This window comes from Amphiura filiformis, chromosome 3 (genome assembly GCF_039555335.1).
Source record: "Amphiura filiformis chromosome 3, Afil_fr2py, whole genome shotgun sequence".
In the NCBI taxonomy this organism is placed as follows: Eukaryota; Metazoa; Echinodermata; class Ophiuroidea; order Amphilepidida; family Amphiuridae; genus Amphiura; species Amphiura filiformis.
In genome coordinates, this window is record NC_092630.1 from 82,782,025 (window position 1) to 82,794,067 (window position 12,043).

A 12,043-nucleotide genomic window follows, 5' to 3' on the forward strand; every position below is an offset into this window, starting at 1 on the left:
ACCCTAAACAGGGATTTTATCCCTTGCATCAAATAAATACAATGGTCAGGTACGTACCACACCAATCAGTTTGATACTGCCCGCAGCATCTACAACGTATTTGGAAAGAGAAAGTACCCATTTTAAAAAAATTTCAAATTCAAAAAATTTAGTCAGAGTGTTTATATATTTATTTTTATTTACTTATAACCATAATCAGATTGAAGTTGCTAGGAACCTTCAAATGAGGCTAATAGTATAATACCTTACCATTTGATCAAAAGCTGTTGTCCAGTCCCCTTTGACCCAGTGTAATCTATGTTTATCTGTGATGATATCAGCATAATTCAAGGACTCTTCATCATAATAGAAGTTGCACTCATCCCGTGTCATGTTCATAGTTGCTAGTCCTAGAGCATCGCCAATAGCTGCACCATACACTAAACCTGGGAGTGATTAAACAGATAACATCAGATTTAACTACAAATAATCTACTGATGCATACTTATATCATCCTGCATCTTGAAATGATCACCTCTTCTTGGAATGGTCAGTAACTGTGGGAACACTTAAAGGGGATATAAACAGTCACATGATTTTGGCACCCAAAACTATACCAACTTATCAATATAGAATGCAGGATAAACCTCCTATGTACTTGTGACCCTTGAACATGTTTAAAACAAACAAAAAACAGCCAAGAGTTTACATAAGAGGTTTAGTTTTAGTTCAGGTACCAACTATTATTATTGTTGTTGTTGTTGCTGTTGTTGTTGTTATTGTTAGTAGTAGTAGTAGTAGTAGTATCATTGTTGTTGTTGTTGTTATTAGTAGTAGTATTATCATTATTAATATTATCATTATTACATAGGCATTTATTAAGCACCATTTCAAGCGATCACAGCACATACATGAATACATTTTAAATACACAAAAATATGTAGAACATAATTATTTAAAAATAAAGCCAAATAAAAAAAAAGATTTAAAAGAGGCAATTTAAAAGCCTATACATAAAATACACATCATAAGATTCAACACATGTGGCCAGAGCAGTCACACACAAACTAATAACATTTGAGGCCCCTAAAACTCAAAGCAGAAATTAATTCACGAATGGCAAGTGGCAGTTTATTCCATTCCCTTGGAGCCAAATGCTGGAATAATCGATCATCTGCTGTTACCAAGTTGGTTTGCGGCTCGTACAGCCGTGTCTAAAAAAAAAAAAAAAAAAAAAAAAAAAAAGCGCAGTGTCTCGATCTCATCCCTCCCTTCCAGGTATAAGCCTTTGCACAGACAGTCTTTGTTCAAGACATTTGAACATGTAGAGCATGCTTTTAAACAAAGTCCTGTCATTCACTGGCAGCAAGTGCAGATCAGACAAAACAGCTTCTGGTCTTGGGAAGCCCGAAACATCAAAGAAGCAGCTCTATTTTGAAGAGACTGGAGATGTTTAAGGTCTCTGATTTTGACCCTGTACTACAATGCATTGGTATAGTCCAAGCAAGAAATGACCTAGCAAGGGAGTTACAACAGTCAAAGTCAATGTACTGACCTATTCTAAAAATGTTCCTGAGACACAATTGTGGCAAAAGTCACACCAAGTTTCGACCTTTACAAATGGGTGAAGTAGCAATTTCTGGAAAGAAAAAGAGCTAGATCCCTTACCAAACTTGAATACTTTTAGTATTCTGAATATTTCCATGTTGTATTCTAAATACTTGTTTAGTGGAATTTTTGTAGTTGAATGTATTCTCCTGGTTTCAATACTAAATTTCAGTTTGGTTTGACACGTAACAACTTGATGTGGGGAAAGAAGTAAAATACAGACTAGACGGTATGCAGAGGGGGACAAAAACAGTAATAGGCATTAGAAGTAGGTAAAGTTTGATAGCCAAATATTACCAGTTCCAAGGCCCACAGAACTGCTTAATCTGTAGAAACAATATGAATCAATGGGAATACAAAAGTACACTAAAACAAGTGATGAAAATCAGTGTGCACATAAACAGATATGATAAATCAAACAACCAATGCAGGCACAAAAACAGGCAAAGTTTGATGGCCAAAAATTGCCAATTCCAGAGCCGTCATATGTGTCAGGAAAATAGTACAATATACACTGGAAGTGATGAAAATCACTGTGCACGTAGCAGACAAACAAAACCAACAGATAAAAAAAACAACTGACGTTTCGAGCAGGAGCAGATAAACCGCTCTTCTTCAGGGTCAGACAACAAAATATAAAAGCAAAAACGAAAACTATATGCTGTAATTCAAGTCAAAAACTGAAGGCAAGTTCGAATAGAACTCAGTAGCAAACAAGAGAGCAAACTAGCAATTTTTGTATTTCCAATCTTGAATTTAAGCTCAGGTAGTTTGCTTAAATTGTAGGAAGTTGATGTGACGAAAAGCTAAGTTTTCTGTTCATTTAGTTAGTAATGACATATATACAGCAATGTAAATTGTGATTAAATAACCTAATCCTTCTACTGAAAAAAAATATAAACTTTTATACAATGGTTTTCTTTATTTATTTATTTAAGTCAAATAGAACACCATCCTTGGAAAAAACAACACACATGTGATATTTATTCCATCTTGCATTTAGTATATGCCTACCATCATACACAGGCAACACCTTTTTGGATACTGTTCACCTCTCTCCTTAAACTTGTGAAACTTTTGGCATGCTCTTGGTACAATTTGTACTCAAAGTTCCGGATGACTCTCTATTATGTAATGTCCAGTTCCAAATGATATATCCTTATGGCAATGATGACACTCACCATTTTACTATTTATACCATCCAATCTGTCTATTCTGTTCCAGTTGACAGACTTTAGAAGTTCTAAGCATGATGACAAAGACCAACTATTACTCCATTTTTTGGATAACTGTGCACTTTTGGCATAATACCCAACCTCCTTCGTTCAGCAGCCAAATGTAGAGCACCTTCACTATAAACTCCAATTTAGCTCATTCGAAATATTGAACTCTATAAATATGTTGCTGTGCTAAATTAATACATCACATATCACTGCATTAATTTAATCAAAAATCTGCCAACATCCTATATAGTTGAAGATAGAGATCATTGACGACCCAGAATAACCTATAAGTAGGGTACTAATGCAATGTTCTTGCTTCAAGTGAAGTAATCAAGGAGGGTATAGGGCACCGTTGAGCAAATTGAGTTATTGAGGTCAAAGGTCACACAAGGGGATTAAAATTTTGAAATGCTTGAATCAAGTTATCAAATATTACATGTTGTTCCTCTGGTTCCAAGGAATAAAAAAAGTCAATGGTCTTATATATCTCCAGAATGCCTAATTAATGAGATATACATGTATGTCAAAATAATATAGGTCAAAGGGTATTTAATAACAATGTACATGGGTCAAATGTTTAAAAATTAAACAAAACTAGAGGGCCTTATATTTGTACACATATACGGCTATACCCGCATGTTTTCGATGTACACAAACTTATAGTCCTTATTTGCCGAGGACTTAAAATAAAAAAAATTGTAAAAAGTCGCCTAATTGGGAGGATAATGTGTAAAAAGTGAAAGTCCAAGTCACAAGCTTTAATTTAATGTAGGTTAATTGCACCCTCATAGCACTTAAAATAAATAAATTGTAAAAAGCCGCCCAATTGGGTGACAAATGTGTAGATAGTGAAACTGGGGCCCATAATATGCTACATGTGAGGCTAATATGTACATATCTATATAATAATACGCTATTCTCTGTAGATCTGTCTGAAGGTTTGTAGATTTGTCTGTTGATTTGTCTGTTTGTCTAAGGCCATAGTAGGTTGTACGGGGATCAAACTCGTTGGGTGGGTGTAAGTGTGTCCTGACAAGAAGTTTATGTTCATTAAGTCATCCGACCCTGGGGCCCCCTCACAGGGGGGTCATCTCTCTTACTCTCCATAGGTTGCTGTTGCCAGTCTCTCTTATTCACAGTGAAGCTATGCAATTTGATAGATTGATATTCACAATATGCAATATGATTAGGGGAAAGCTATTCCAGAAGGAGTATGTAAATTAAATGGAACAGCCATTTCAGAGGGAGTATGTAAATTAAATGGAACAGCCTATTTTGTGGCCATTTCAGAGGGAGTATTTAATTAAATAGAACAGCCAATGGGTTTGTAGTTTAACTGGAACAGCTTTGACGTTTATGTCATCTATATTATAATTACGCTATTCTCTGTGGATCTGTCTGTTTAGTCCTACGTGTATTGGGTGGGGTGGGATGGGTGTTAGTAACAATATAATTCTCAGGTGCAATCTGTGTACAAACTTTGAGCCCTGAAACTGCCAGCCCTTTGTTTTAACATTTGGGGCCCTAGACTTATGCTTATGGGGCTCATGTACATATATGACGAGATATAATTATCAAGTGCTATTATAGTAGACCCAAGCTGGGCATTGTAGAGCTCTGCATTATTTACTGAGTAACGGCCAGCCCTGTTTTAGCATTTCGGGGCCCTGGGGCCCATATTATGCGACACATGGGGCTCATATATACATATAACAGTATAATGCTGAAGACCTATAATTAGTGTACCAAATCTGAACCCTGTAGCTACTTTATTTGCCAAGACGGCCATATTTTTACGTCGTATTTTTACATTTGGGCCCCTGGGGCCTGTGACCTCTGGGGCCAAGATGGGCAAAAGGAAATTCTACGGGGTAGGGCCCATAAGTGTACCACATATAGGCCCTGGGGCCTTTGTTGTTTTAGCGCAAGCCTTGACAGAATGATGCGTTTCATGGAGGAGGAGGGAGAGAAGAAGAAACCACAGGATAACAATATACCTGTCCATGCTTCGCATGCGGGTATAAATAGTCACTACCAGATGAAAATATCAGGTTTTTCTATATCGAATCATTAAATATGAGTGTGTACGTTTCAAGATTTTGAATGTGTTGGACTTTGTCACTTTGCATTTAAAGGGGTTGTGAATGCGTAAATGTATGTGATTTGTGCGTTTAAGTAAACCCTGCCCAAAGTGCACATCATACATTGAAAATGAAAGCTATAATTGCAGCTAATAGCATTTGCCATTAATATGTTGGGCCACCCACAACCTCTAAATCACAAACATTGTCCCACTGTAACATTAGAAACATGTAGCTGATCTGCAGTGGCTGCAATCCCGGGCTGCAATAGACACTTTTCAGAGGGGGGAATCTCATTTTGATTGGAGCAAAGTATGGAGAAAAGACCAAGATCGGTTCCACCAACTGATTCTGTTACCTAATACGATGTCAAAAAATATCAAAAATACGTAAATTTAGTTTAAAGAAGATAACATTATTAAATTTTTTATTCAAGACAGCATTGATACCTAGATTTGCAAGATAACATCAATGCGCTTCTGCTTCGATCTATTAGCCTTTAATGATTGTATACAAAAATTGGGTATACCAAGAGAAGTGTGGCAGATCATTATCAAAGTGTGAAGTAATCAATGTGTGTCAAGTCAGTTAGGAGGAATCACATCAGAAGTAACTCTCCCTGCACCTATACCAAGGACATTTGTCACACTTTCCTGTGATTTCATGGTCAAAATAACATCAGGAAAAAACACACACACACACACTGGTAACAACATTGTAAAATCTGACATTGTACAATGGCCTGGTGGCGGTTGACCCCATGAGTACCAGTTACAAGGTTCCAAGACAGTGGCGTAGATTTCTTTTTGACATTGGGGGGGATGGTGTTGAAAAAATTCTTGAAGAATAGTGAATCCAGCACCTTTTGGCGACAGAATAAGTTGATGTTAAAAATGCGCGCAAAGCGCGCGAATTTTTGAAGCTAAACTGAAGCTTTACTATTTTGAAGCTAAACTGATGAAATATGGTGCAAAAGTGGAATAAATGCGCGGGAAGCGCGCGAAAATTTGCACTTTTGGGGCTAAAATGGGCAAATATGAGGTTAATTTGGTCAGAAACCTATATTCAGGCGTCAACATTGGGGGGGATGATTGTATGGAGCATCCCCCCCTGGCAAAATATTGGGGGGGATAAATCCCCCCATCTCCCCCGGGATCTACGCCTATGTTCCAAGAAGATGTCTTGGTGAGGCAACATGGTAAAAATAGTGGTAGGACTGAAGAGTATGAGCTTTAATGTGACGTGGTATATTGAAAGCAGACACTTTTGGACAGGATCGTAAATAGAGAAATAGCCAAAAATCTGCCCAGGGGTGATTTTTTCTGATAGTTTCAGACCAGAATATAACTGCCATCTTGTATTTTTTCAGACATTTTTTAAGGTAGCATCATTCAAACCTAACCCCTATAGATTTATATCTTCCATTTTTCTCCAACGTGCCTCTTTAGCTCGGTTGGTTAGAGCATCATCCTGGTAATACGAAGGTCGCCAGTTCGAATCTGGCCGGATGCACTGGGGTTTTTTTTCAACGTTTATGTGCACTGGCCTACTCTGGGGAAAGATTAAAATGTGTTCATCCTATTAACCCAGAGAACTAAGTATAATAATTTTCATATGTACTTTTTTTAAATTTTTTTACATTTTGATCAACACCAAAAATATTAAAAATTTGGGCGAAAAATGATTTTTGGGCAAAATTTAGCATTTTTAACCATATTTGGTGGACATTTGGTCAAGTTGGTCCAGATTCAAATAAATTTAAAAAAATAGGTCCCAGATATTTGTATCTACTTTTTAAAAATTAATTTAAAAAAATTTGACTCAAGCACTTTTTTGTTATGTGGTCTGAAAAAAAAAATTGGGCTAAAAAACTGTTTTGAGGATTTTCTCCAAAGTTGAGCATTTGTGCCCAAATTTGACCTCATAGATGAATTTATCAAGTCTTTGCCATTTTAAATGTGTACTTTTATATACTTTAGACCAATAATTTAGCAGTTATGAGGCCCAAAAGTTTCCATAATTCCAGGGTTAAGAACCCCCTTAAAGTTAGAGTTCCCCATATAGTGCAGTTATATGGCCCAAGTTTGATATAAAATTGGATTTACTGAGCCCATTGGTCGAGCTATGGTTTAACTAGACTCTCCGTAGTCCACTTGCCCATTTTGTATACTTTGCCTATTACATTTAAGCATAAAACAATGATTTGTATTAATTGTGTGCAATTGATAGAATTTCACATCTGATCTTTAATGTCACCGTACTCCCATTGTTTACTAGCTTCCCAAGCGGACTACATACTTTTGGTTGCGGTTAAGATTCTTAACACAGGACTCTATGGAGAGTTACCAAATATCAACTAAAACTGGCCATGCTGTAATGCATCTTTAAATGGATCTGGCTTGTGATTGGTCGCCCAGATCTCGATATGGTTTAAATCCTCTGAGCACGTGCCATCACCATTGATAACTACATCACACACAACTATGTGGCGCTTTGTGTACTAGGTGCATGAGCGTGTCTTGTACGTCCAGGCTTTGTGCCTGCGGTTAAATTGGATTGATAAACATGTATGATTGACAGTGTGTGTTAGGGACTAAGTCCTGTTAAAAAGGCAATGTGACAAAGATGATATCATACTAGAATTCTGTAACCGACATTGAGCAAAGGGGAAATGCCAGAACAGTGGTCTATCCTAAACATAGTGCCTATACCCAAGTCTGGAGATCTCAGCCAAGCTGGAAACTACAGGGGGATCTGCTTAAGTTCCATAGTGGCAAAAAACCTTCAACAGGATGATCCTCAACAGGATCAGACCTGAATTTGATGAACACCTGAGAAACAACCAAAATGGATTCTGAGTTGATAGGATCAGTCGGCCATATTCTTGCCTTACGGAAGCTCATCGAAGGGATCAAAGCTAACAGCCTTCCCGCAATAATTACCTTTATTGATATTTTGATGGTTAGCCACTTTGCACTCATGAGTTAAGTTGCTAGTGAGATACAGAGTAAAAACTGAAAAGCAGACATTTACTTCATACAAAAAGGATTCATTTATTTTGGTGGGGAGACAAGGTAAGTAAATGATGCCAAAGGAATAAATTATTTGTAAACAAGTAATACATTTACTATTTTACATTTTAATTTATTTATGATGTTTTTACAACATGTTCAACCAATTATTTGCGTCATGTGTTTTGTGTTAATAATAAAATATCAAGTTCAATATTATTCAATGACGACAATCTCAAGGGCATTTCTTATTCATTAATTTCTAACAGGAAGGTCTGGAGACAAATTATACAACCGCAATGTCACTAAACAATCAAACCTTGTTTCTATACCAGAGAAGATATTGCACATTTCCCATAATGCATTTCTCCCATTTTAATTTTTAGTAAATCTATTTATTTCTTGACTATCGACCCATGTTTAGCCGATATATATTTATTTCTTGACTATCGACCCATGTTTAGCCGATATATCTGTACAATAGGAGTGTCATTTGATGAAATGTTGCAAAGGTTTCTCATTCTGTGAAGGGTAAGATATTGTGTCTGTACATACTGCCAAATACCACCCAGAGCTCCCCTCAATTAGGCTGTTTCAAACTCAGTAGGACTTCCTCTCTTGTGTTGTCTTCCTTATCACTGTCTTGCCCAGATACTATCTACTTTCCCTCTCAGTTCATTGTCAATTTCACTCTCTAGTGTCAAACTTGGTCATGTATTTCATTTTCCTTTTCCGTATTTTTGCTCTCAATACTCGGCTGAGCATCCCAAATCTTTAACTGATCATCTGCAAACCTCACGTCAGTTAACCATTCTCTGTCGATGTTAATACCTCTTTCTTCTACGTCTAGTTTTTTGAAAATTTGTTCCATGGTAGCTATAAGTATTTTTGGAAACATTATGTCCTCTTGCCGTAATTCCCTCTGTATGTGGATAGACTTGGAGACGTCCTTATCTATGTGGATTGTAGCCGTAGCATTTGTGTAAATGTTTTCTAAAATCGTAACACACCCTTTGTTAACTACAATTCTTCTTACGGCTGTAAATAAGTCACTATGTATTCCACCAAATCAAAGGTTTTCTTGTAATCTATGTAGCCTATGGCGGAGGCTTCATTTGATCCTCATTTGCTCTCTCAATCAGTTGGTTCAAATGCCAAATGGATTTGCCAATAAATAAAATGAATTCTTTGGTATAGTACATGTATTCATATGGTGATACATAAAAATGTCACAACACTCTTCAGAAGTCTATAATTATCTTCTGAAGTAGAATACATTTGTACACATGAAATTGTGTTTCTCTTTTCATAAATTTGGTTATACTTTTTTATTATTTATACAACACACATGCAAGGTGAACAACACCCTTATTAGGCTATTCCATTTGAAATCTACAAACCCCAGGAAGATATGTCCTTAATCTTCCATTATTGCAAATGGGGTTACCCGAATGGGTGACTCCATTTGAAATATATACACTCACTCTATGGGAGATTTAGGTCATGTCTTCCATGGGGGAGTCAACCACAATAGCCCACTAGGTTCGATATTGTGACTGACTCAACCCAAACAGGATACAGGTTTACAGGTTTCTTTTTGTACTCCTTCACTTTTGTATCATCATGAATCATTGCTGAATTTTGCTGAATCATGAATGTAAGATTTATATTATGATTTGTACTATTATATTTTATTGTGAGAGAGTGAAAAACAAACAGACCACTACCGGTACTACTAAAGAATATTAAAGTCATGAATAAATACAACTTTAATTCAGTAAGTAAGTAGCTAGCAAAGCAACACAAAAACAACACCTTAGCTTAGCATATTGTCTCTCCAAGAAAATAGGCTAAATGATGCTAGGCCAGTGGTTGAATCATTCTCTAGTATGATGCTAGGGGCAACAATTTTCAAATTCAAAAATTTTGTTTGGAGGGGGCACAGAATCCATTGCCCCTTCCTAGCGATGCCACTGGCAAAGTGAGTGTTGCAATCTTTCCGCTCGGTATTGTAATCCAGGTTTTACCTTCCAACTTTTGAACGTTTTGAGTTAGCGCAATGGTATACTAGAGTAGATAGATAGAGTCATATTTTTGTTTTCAAAATACAATGATTTTAAATTGATTGTTCTCATTTTTAATGAGCTTAAGTCTAGAAACTGTTCACACATACATTCTACCAATATCCAGCAGTAAGCTAGCCCACACATACACAGGCATTGTGTTCTTAGTCAGTGGCTGTGGTAGATCATTCTGGGACACCCTGTACAGCTTTGAATAAAAATCTCAATAAATCTCAATAGGGGGTCTGCAGGGCAGATTCAGCCCCCCAAATTAGGGTTCTCAATAGGGGGGGGGGGGTCTGCACCCAGATCCAGCGATCCAAATGGGGTTATCAATAGGGGTCTGCAGGCCAGAACCGGACCACCAAATGGTGTTCTCAATAGGGGGTCTGCAGGCCAGATCCAGCCCACCAAATGAATGAGAGTTCTCAATAGGTGGTTTGCAGACCAGATCCAGCCATCCAAATGGTGCTCTCAATAAGGGGTCTGCAGGCCAGATCCAGCCCACTAAATGGTGTTCTCAATAGGGGGTCTGCAGGCCAGATCCAGCCTACCAAATTAGGGTTCTCAATAGGGGGGGGGTCTGCAGACCAGATCCAGTCATCGAAATGGGGTTCTCAATAAGGGGTCTGCAGGCCAGAACTGGACCACCAAATGGTGTTCTCAATAGGGGGTCTGCAGGCCAGATCCAGCCCACCAAATGAGAGTTCTCAATAGGTGGTCTGCAGGCCAGATCCAGCCATCCAAATAGGATTCTCAATAGGGGGTCTGCAGGCCAGATCCAGCCCACTAAATGGTGTTCTCAATAAGGGGTCTGCAGGCCAGATCCAGCCATCCAAATGGGGATCTCAATAGGGGGTCTGCAGGCCAGATCCAGCCTACCAAATGAGGGTTCTCAATACGGGGTCTGCAGGCCAAATCCAGCCCACCAAATGAGAATTCTCAATAGGTGGTCTGCAGGCCAGATCCAGCCCACCAAATGAGGGCCCTCAATAGGGGGTCTGCAGGCCAGATGCAGCCCACTAAATGGTGTTCTCAATAAGGGGTCTGCAGGCCAGATCCAGTCTACCAAATTAGGGTTCTCAATAGGAGGTTTGCAGGCGAGATCTAGCCATCCAAATGGGGGTTTCAATAGAGGGTCTGCAGGCCAGATCCAGCCCACCAAATGGGGGATCTTAATAGGGGGTCTGCAGGCCAGATCCGGCCCACCAAATGAGGGCCCTAAATAGGGGGTCTGCAGGCCAGATCCGGTCCACTAAATGGGGTTCTCAATGGGGATCTGCAGGTCAGATCCAGCCATCCAAATGAGGTTATCAACAGGCGTTCTGCAGGCCAGATCCAACCCACCAAATGGGGGTCCTCAATAGGGAGTCTGCAGGCCAGATCCAGCTCACCAAATAGGGGTTCTCAATAGGGGTCTGCAGGCCAGATCCAGCCTAGCAAATTAGGGTTCTCAATAAGGGGGGGGGAGTCTGCAGGCCAGATCCAGCCCACCAAACAATTGTTAATGGCCCCTGAACAGCTCATGCTGAACAGCTGAACAATAAACATAGCAAAAGAAGGTATATTTGGCCCTGAAACAGAGATCTTTCTTTGAAATGAGTTTGGCCCTCATTGGCCTGTGAGCAAGAACCCCTATTATAGGTATTGTAAACTATTCTTTAGTAATTGAGCATCAGTATAATAAACTAGATTTCGCGGTTCTCGGGTTGGATGGTTCTCGTGATATCTCTAATTACCCAACACCCGTTACACATTTGGGCCTACCTGCCCTGACCTTTTAAACTACTAATCTGATACACGTCTCTCAATGATCAAGACACAAATTGACACAATAATCAACTTAGTAGTTTTGTAGCTGTGACGCTTACTTGGCTGTAATCTGGAAACCCATCGTTCGACTCTTCCAAGCCCTGTCCTGTTACCACATATAAGGCCCCCCAAATACCCTGAAATTAGTATCTGGATGTAGGCCATTACAAAACATGATAAAGTAATTAGGCCTAAAATAACAGGTTATAGGTTAGAGATAGGGTTTAAGTTTCTCCTATTAAAATATTGCACTCCGGAAATACTAA

General features: G+C 38.6%; 1 protein-coding gene across 3 annotated transcripts in view; it reads right to left on the reverse strand.

Annotated features, from left to right (window-relative positions):
* The window catches only part of LOC140149265 (uncharacterized), an 85,108-nt gene that overhangs the window by 47,936 nt on the left and 25,129 nt on the right, over positions 1-12,043 (reverse strand). For all 3 annotated transcript variants that reach the window (XM_072171521.1, XM_072171522.1, XM_072171520.1), the window contains exon 5: positions 250-425. In XM_072171521.1, the coding sequence (XP_072027622.1) occupies positions 250-425 (176 nt within the window). The remainder of the gene's footprint in view (positions 1-249; positions 426-12,043) is intronic.